The sequence below is a fragment of the Trachypithecus francoisi genome, unplaced genomic scaffold (assembly GCF_009764315.1).
Source record: "Trachypithecus francoisi isolate TF-2019V2 unplaced genomic scaffold, Tfra_2.0 Lachesis_group16, whole genome shotgun sequence".
NCBI lineage: Eukaryota > Metazoa > Chordata > Mammalia > Primates > Cercopithecidae > Trachypithecus > Trachypithecus francoisi.
Window position 1 is genome coordinate 77,245,791 of NW_022681461.1, and position 8,704 is coordinate 77,254,494.

The following is an 8,704-nucleotide window of genomic DNA, read 5'->3' on the forward strand; positions in this document are numbered from 1 at the left end:
TTGAACCTGGGAAGGTAGAGGTCGCAGTGAGCCAAGATCATGCTACTGTACTCCAGTCTGGATAGGACAAGAACGAGACTCTGTCTCAAAAAAAAAAAAAAAAAAAAAAAAACTTAGCAATTTTTATATGCCTTTATGGATGTAGCTTGGTGCAATTTCTTAGCCCTGCTGCATATTTTAAATTAAATTTAATTATATATGCATGTATATATACATACACATTTGAGAGATTTGTCATAGCAATAACTGAAGAGGGTGCTTTTAAAAATAAGTAAAACTGATGATGCTTAGTAACCTAAGGTGACTGCAAATTTGAGAAGCAAAATTAGATTTGTTCTTCTTCTTGTGCTGGTTATTGTACTCCCATATTCTCTAGAAGCACCGCCTGGACAAGCCCTGGGGAGTCTTTGGCTGTTCTTTCTTGTTTGTCATATTTATTAGTAACTGGCTGCAAATAAATCTTAGGAGCTAGGTAGCTGTGCATATTCACGAGGCTGGAGATAAGGCAAGGCTAATTTGGTAACATTTGGCAGTGCTGAAGGCCTGCTTTGGATTCTCGTGCTTCTGTGTTCTCTGTGCTCCCTGGACCCTTGCCTGTGCCTGCACTGGGCTGCTCCACCACTATTCCTATTGCTCTAAAGTCCCCAGACCTTTAGGAACAACGGTTATTGGGTTGGTATAAAGGAAAGAACAAGGCTTTGGGCCATGTGTCCAACCCTCTTAGCAGTCTTGGACAAAGTCACTTAATCTCACTGAGCCTTGCTTTTCTTCAATCTTGTGTGTACCCATCAAGCTAAGCAGAGTTTCTCAATGGCACTGTTGTCATTTTGGTTCATGTCATTCTTTCTTTGGGTGTTGGGAGGTGCTTGCCTGCACATTGTAAGATGTTTAACGACTTCCCTGGTCTCTAACCCCTAGATGCCAGTAGTACACACTCCCACCCCTGTTATGACAACCACAAATATCTTTAGATGTTGTTAAATGTCCGCTACAGGCCAAAGTTGCCCCCACTTGAGAACTACTGTGCTAAGGTAAGTTCCAAATACTTAGTAAAACTATTGCTTTTTTATGAAGAAATTCTCTTTTTCTACGAGGGCATACTTGGGAGGATCAAGTGAGAACATTCGTAAAGTGCTTTGAAAAAGACTGCACAATTGCTCAGCCTTCAATTGGTATTTTTTCATTTAAAAATGAACATTGAGGCCTAGGAAGGCCTGGAGACGCCCATCCTCCAGAACCACCTCCCAACTCTCCTCTTCATTAAGACTCTTGCCTCTTTAGGGATCTGTGACGTGGGGTTCATACATCCCGAAGGGATCGGTAGATAGAGCATATCTCTGTATGATAGGTTTTCTCTGTAATCATACACTTTATTTTACGCATTTAAAAACATTATTCTAAGAAGAGGTTTATGGGTTTACCACCCTGCCAAAGAGGTCCAAAGGTTAAGAACTAACCAGACGGCTGGGTGCGGTGGCTTGAGCCTGTAATCTCAGCACTTTAGGAGGCCGAGACGGGCGGCTCACGAGGTCAGGAGATCGAGACCATCCTGGCTAACACGGTGAAACCCCGTCTCTACTAAAAAATACAAAAAACTAGCCGGGCGAGGTGGCGGGCGCCTGTAGTCCCAGGTACTTGGGAGGCTGAGGCAGGAGAATGGCGTAAACCCGGGAGGCAGAGCTTGCAGTGAGCTGAGATCCGGCCACTGCACTCCAGCCTGGGCGACAGAGTGAGACTCCGTCTCAAAAAAAATAAAAAATAAAAAATAACCAGACTTCAGCTTGCACATCAGTGAATGATCATGGGTTGACAGTAGAGCGGTTTGGGCAGAAACTGAGGTAAAGATGTCCCTCTCTCTCAGGTCAGTGTCCCCAACTCCTGATTCCTTGACAGTCCAGCATAAGGCTTAGTCATCCGTGCTGAACCATGGGAACCTCACATGCCCCTCTGTGGCTCTGTCTCTGCCGGTACCAGTCAGATACTCTTACTCACCAGACCTGGATCCAGGGTCAGGTACTTTAGGCCTTTCAAGGCTGTGTAGGCAAACCTGGAACCTGTGAGGGCGGCTCTGGAGGGCTTCTCCCTGGAGATGGTGGAGGTGCCAGCTCTCCTCTAAATGCCGAATGCGTGCCTTTGAGTGCCTGTGTGACTAAGGACTATAGTGAGAGACTTTTGGCCTTCTGCATAAGAGGCAGAAACTTAAAGATACTAGCTAGCTGTTGTGAGCACCTCCAGGAGTCTAGTATTGGTATTCAGATGTCTTTCACTGTTTTCCAAATCAGCTGTGTGAGGTAGGCATTCATACGCAGTTTTGCAGGCAAACAAACTCAAGTCACACACCTAGGTGGTAGCAAAATAGTGTTTCAAACCACAGAGTCCAGAGCCCATGTTCCGTCCACTGTTTTATGCACCCACTAGTGTTCAGATTCTGAACTTTAAAGACAGGACAGAGAATGTACTGGGGGCTCTTTTGTAAAGAATCTCCAATTTAAAGTGCTCATATTACAAACTCCCCCTGCAGGAACACCATAGAGTTCGCTGGGCCCTGGAAGGGCTTCCCTGGCTACCGAGGGTCTCTGTATTCCTTTGGGCTCCCCAGTTGGGTTAGAATGACCCACATAGGGCAGCCTCCCACAGACCCATACCATCAGCCCCAGAACCAGCAGCCTCTCTCCTGAGCACATCCCAGACTCCAACTGTGTGTGTTTTAGGCTGATGGAGAATCCAGTCTGCTGGGAGATGGTCAGCTACTACTTTTTTTTTTTTTTTTTTTGAGACGGAGTCTCGCTCTGTCGCCCGGACTGGAGTGCAGTGGCCAGATCTCAGCTCACTGCAAGCTCCGCCTCCCGGGTTTACACCATTCTCCTGCCTCAGCCTCCCGAGTAGCTGGGACTACAGGCGCCCGCCACTTCGCCCAGCTAGTTTTTGTATTTTTAGTAGAGATGGGGTTTCACCGTGTTAGCCAGGATGGTCTCGATCTCCTGACCTCGTGATCCGCCCGTCTCGGCCTCCCAAAGTGCTGGGATTACAGGCTTGAGCCACCGCGCCCGGCCGGTCAGCTACTACTTGAAGTGTCTAGAGAATGACTGTAGCTTCAATCCCTAACCTCTCTGCTGATAGCCCAAGATCAATCTTACTTCGGTTTTTAAAAAGGGAAATCTGTATGGCACTTGTTCTCTGAAGAGTTGCCCTTTAAGGCACATACATATGCCTTGCTTGTAATATGCTAGGCTTCAGCAGCCAGTCGCCGTGATGGCTTAGTAAGAACTGGTATTGAGATACGTCTCAATAAATGACTGTTGGAACTAAAAGAAACTCCTGTTAAAGCAGGGCTCAGACAGCTTTGCCAGCTCTTTCCAGTCCGTCCAGGTTGCTGATGAAGTGTGAAATGGACACTGATACCTTGTGGGAGGTTGCAGTGTTACAGCATGCTTCCTACTGGCATTTATGGAAAGGGAACTGCTTATATGCCCCAACAGCATTTACCCTCTAATCTTCATTGCACTCCCCCCTCCACGCAGAGTTTAATCATAAAGTAGTTCCTAAAGTGGGGAATGCACAAAATAAGGGGCAGCATAATTTTAGAGCAAGTGAATGTTTAAGCAATCCACATACAATGCATGTCCTTTTTTGTTCATCCTCCCCCTACTCCTGCTTTTGTTTTAGGAAATGTATATTTTAAGGCAGATGTCGCATGTGTGAAGTTGTTCTCATGAAGTCAGGAAGTAGAGAAACACTGAGGAGGGGCATATGAGGGGTGTTTAATGCTACAGGAATAAGCACTGGCTCCACCCCCTGTATGTGGGAGTGCGCTCACCCCGCTGAGGGCATGCTCTGCCAGTGCAGTGGCCATCCTCATCGCCGTTCAGAAGCACCTTCTGTAGAGGAAGAAAGGCCCATGTTCCTCGTACTCAAAGCGGTGGACCCACAGTGGTTGGAAACCCTGAAGTGAGGCCAGGATGGAGCCACCGGTCCACACGGCACTGTCTCTCTCAGGCAGCACGTTTACCTGTGGGGTGTCATTGGGACACATGCTACTTAGCTCCTTCTGCAGACGGTTAGGGAAGCCTCTGAGCATCGTGCTGCCCCCACACAGCAGGATGTTCCCCATGAGGTCCCGTTTGAGGGCGATGTCACACTTGTTAAGGCAGGACACGGTCTGGGTGTGGAGGCCCAGCTGCATGGACTTGATGAGAGACGGCTTGAAGAACATCTCTGAGCAGAGGAACCGTTCCTGGCACAGCTGAATCTCCTTCCCATCCGGCAGCACGTAGCGGATCGTATGCTCACCGAGAGGGACTTTCTTCTCCTCAGTGGGATCCAGGGCCACGAAGCAGCATTTCTTCTTGATGTCCTCCACGATGCCCATCTGGTCCTGGGTGAATTCGTTCCCTGCACTGTTCAGCAGGCCTAGCAGGTAGGCTGTCAGGTCAGAGCCTGCGTAGTCCAGCCTTCCAGTGATGCTGGGCAAAGGATAACCCTCGTAGATGGGGACCACGTAGGACACACCATGGCCAACCTCCACCACCAGGCCAGAGGTCCTTCCATAGGCGTACATGGACAGGCGTGACTGGTAGGCGATGTGCATCGCAGGAGTGTTGAAGGCTTCAAACAGCATTTCAGCATATTTCTCTCTGTTGGTGTGTGGGCTCAGCGGTGGGTCTGAAACCAAGACCGCATGCTCCTCCGGGGCGATCTTCATCTCTTGTCGGAAGAGATATTCCCAGATATCCTGCACTGCATCCCAGTCCACGATGATGCCATGTCGCAGAGGGTTAACCAGCTTGAGATGAACGTTTGTGTTGTTGAGTTCCTGTCCCACAAATGTCTCCTTGCGATTATCCCCAGTCTTGGCGGTCTCCATGTAGGGCTTGCCCACCATTGTTGAGATCTTGTGGGTGGGTCTTGGCAGGCCGGCAAAGCCACATTTACAGTAGCCAGTGCCCAGGTCCACGACCACTGCTTTGGTCACCTCCTGCTTGGGTCTCTCCTTGGCTGCCTTTGATTCAGTAGGTTCTTGTGGCTCTGAACTCCTGCGGCGGACCCACACGGCCCGCTTTGCCGGACCATCCCTTAAAGAGGCAGTCTGGAGGGCCTGTGTCTGCAGGGGGGCCTGGTTACCCACCTTCTTGGCGGGCCCATCCCCCACGATTGCTGCCGGTGGAGCCCACATGTCAAGAGCCGCACCACTCTTAGAAAGTTCTCAGTCCCACTGGATTCAAGGCCTGAAAGGCCTACATCAGAGGATACCCTGAGAATTTTCCCAACAATGACATCACTAATTATGATGTAATCTGGTGACCTGGGCTTTCTAGATGTTGCAAACGCTTATCCTGTGTTAGGGTACATTTGGGATATTGTTTTTGAAGTGGCTCCCCTTTTCCTAAATTTTGTAACAAGACTGATTTATTCAATTAATTAATATTTCTTGAGTGTCTGCTATATACTAGGTGGCTGGGAATTCGGTGGTGAAAAAAAAAAACAGACAAAATCTCTTATTCTAGTTGGTGGGGGGGTGGGGGTGACAGACAATAACCAAAATGAGCATTAAGAGCAAAAGCAGGGTGGCAGTGCTAGTGTGGCCTTGGCAGAGCTTCCTGAGAGGGTGACATTTGAATGAAGACCTGCAGGAGGTGAGGGAGAGAGCCACGTGTTTGTCGGGGGAACAGCAGGTGCGGGGTACTGGAGGCAGATGTGTGAAGAGTTAGATCAGGGGTCAGCAGGCTGCAGTCCAGTCCAGTCCCCAGCTTGTTGGATTGGAATACAGCCGTGCTCATTCATGTTTGTATCGTCCATGGCTGCCTTTGCAGTACAGCAGTAGAGCTGAGTCACGGCTTTGAAGACTGTATTGCCCAAAAAGCTGAATGAAAGTTAGTATTGACTGGCCCTTAAAAAGTTTGCTGACCTCTTGAGTTAGAGGAGGAGCAGGAAGACAAATGTGGCTGGCATGAAAGGAGTAAGGAAAATTATATGAGATGGGGTGGGGGAAGGTGAGCAGCTCACGGTAGGCCTCATAGGCCAATGCGAGGATCATGGATAAGGTTAGAAAGCACTAGAGGATTTGATGCAGAGCACCGACACCATCTGATTTAGATGTTAGCGGGATCCTTTGCTGCTATGGTGACTATGTCAAGGGCACTAAGGGTGACACTTAGAACAACCTTAAGAGGAATTATTTTTGGATATACATTTGTACATTTACTGTGCCTTCATCAGGGTCATTGGCTAGGCAGTGAAATTAGACCCTAAAAAATCCCGCTGACAACAATGAGGCTTGTAGGTGTGTAGTTCATCCAAGGATATCCAGCCAGGAGTAGCCAAGCTCTCCTGACTGTGGCTTCCTCCCCAGGATGTGCTGGGACACAGCTTGATGGGACCTAGTATGCATCTCTTAGGCTGCTTGGCCACCATCTTGCATGCCATTTCTGAAGCTGGACACATTGGTGTGGATGCCTGCCACACTCAGGGCAGAATCCAGCCTTATGTGATGTCACACCTTGAACCTGATCCCAGCCCTTCATAAAAGAGGCAGTCACCACAATAATGGGCTTTCTCCTTTAGAGAGGCTATGGGTCCTTCTTTCAGTTCCTTTGGGCTATGAGAGAAGAAAAGGACCAAGTCCAGTCTCATGAGGTTTGTGACTATCTGATGGGGGCAGCAAGGTGTCATCCCAAGGACAAAATCTCAGTTTCTTGCTTCATTGGTTAGTGGGTGAGATATTGGCATGGGATTTTGAAGGAAAAATAGGAAAGTACTTTCGATACCTGGCTGCCTGAAAAACAGCTTAATTGCCTCTGCTGTTCAGGGATTTGCATGGACAACTCAGATTGTTTGACTTTATTTCAAAAGTGCTCTATATGGTAACCAAAGGCATATGTAATTTAAAACCCTCCATTTTTTTTCTCCCCAAACCCACCCTACTTGAATTTTGAGAAATCTATAGCTGCTTGGTACCTTTTCACTAACCTGGACTCCTAGAAGAGCCTATATTAGCTTCCTGTTTCTGCTGTAACAAATTACTGTGGATGTAGTGGCTTAAAGCAACTCACAGTTACTATCTTACTGTTTTGGAGGTCAGAAGTTCATAATTCTTCTTAGTAGACTACAATTAAGGTTCTTTTAGGGCTGTATTCCTTCTGGAGGTGTAGGAGACAATACTTCCTCTTCCCTTCTCCAGCTCCTAGAGGCCACCTGTGTTCCTTGGCTCATGTCCCTTCCTCCATCTTAAAAGACTGAGAGTCTCAGACTACAGCTATCATTGTCACATCTGTTTCTCTGCCCTTGGCCCTCCTGTATCCCCCATATAAGGACCCTTGTGATTACATTGGCCCCCCCCAGGCCATCCAGGATACTCTCCCCATCTCAAATTCCTTCATTTAATCCCATCCACAGAATCCCTTTTGCCATGAAAGTTAATATACTCACAGGTCCCAGGGATTAAGATGTGGACACCTGGCCGGGCGCGGTGGCTCAAGCCTGTAATCCCAGCACTTTGGGAGGCCGAGACGGGCGGATCACGAGGTCAGGAGATCGAGGCCATCCTGGCGAACACGGTGAAACCCCGTCTCTACTAAAAATACAAAAAACTAGCCGGGCGAGGTGGCGGGCGCCTGTGGTCCCAGCTACTCAGGAGGCTGAGGCAGGAGAATGGCGTGAACCCGGGAGGCGGAGCTTGCAGTGAGCTGAGATCCGGCCACTGCACTCCAGCCTGGGCGACAGAGCAAGACTCCGTCTCAACAAAAAAAAAAAAAAAAAAAAAAAAAAAAGATGTGGACACCTTTGGAGGACCCTTTCACCTGTCCTGTGCCTCCCTCTTCACTAATACACTCCAAGCCTGACATGCTCTGACTCATTTGCTCTACCTGGGCTGCCCAGGCTTGCCCATCTATCATCTGTCATTGCCCTTTCTGCATTTGTGTGTGGAAGAGGTGATGCCTTAGCGTAAGGCAGTTATTCTATCTAGTCTGTAAGGTCCTTGAGCATAGGGATTCCCCTCACATTCTCTGAGCAAAAGCCAACGAAACACTTGCCCTCCTTTTCTTCACCTCTCAGTTTCACCTGTTGGGTACTCCTAATCAAAACCCTGTTTCCCCTAAGCTTCCTGTTTCCCTCTGTGCCTCTTCTCTCCCTCTGTGGATCAGCACACGGTTAGCGGTAATGATGGAAGAATGCAGAGACTGTTGACACCGTGCCCCAAACCTCCACTGCCTAGCACACAACCCCCCACAACTGTCATCAGCTAAGGTCTGTGTGGGCTCCCTGGGGTCCCTAGTGAGGTCCCTCTAGGGAGAGGCACCCTATATTGCTCAAAATATGTTGGGCCACATTTTCTAATGGTATCACACCTACTTTTAGTCCTCTGGCTCAAGATCAAAAAAACCATGGGATGACCCCTTTTTGAAAGCAACCCTGGGGTCAACCTTTTTTTTTTTTGAGACAGAGTCTCGCTCTGTTGCCCAGGCTGGAGTGCAGTGACGGGGTCTTGGCTCACTGCAGGCTCTGCCCCCTGGGTTCATGCCATTCTCCTGCCTCAGCCTCCCAAGTAGCTGGGACTACAGGCGCCCGCCACCACGCCTGGCTAATTTTTTATATTTTTAGTAGAGACGGGGTTTCACCGTGTTAACCAGGATGATCTCTATCTCCTGACCTTGTGATCTGCCCACCTCAGCCTCCCAAAGTGCTGGGATTACAGGTGTGAGCCACC

The 8,704-nt window shown here is 48.7% G+C and overlaps 1 protein-coding gene across 1 annotated transcript; it reads right to left on the reverse strand.

Moving 5' to 3' along the window:
- Positions 1–3,737: 3,737 nt before the first annotated feature.
- ACTL7A (actin like 7A) lies at positions 3,738–5,259 on the reverse strand. The gene has a single exon (XM_033237884.1). The coding sequence runs from the start codon at positions 5,171–5,173 to the stop codon at positions 3,866–3,868; it is 1,308 nt and encodes a 435-aa protein (XP_033093775.1). The 5' UTR covers positions 5,174–5,259; the 3' UTR covers positions 3,738–3,865.
- Between the last annotated feature and the right edge of the window lie 3,445 nt (positions 5,260–8,704).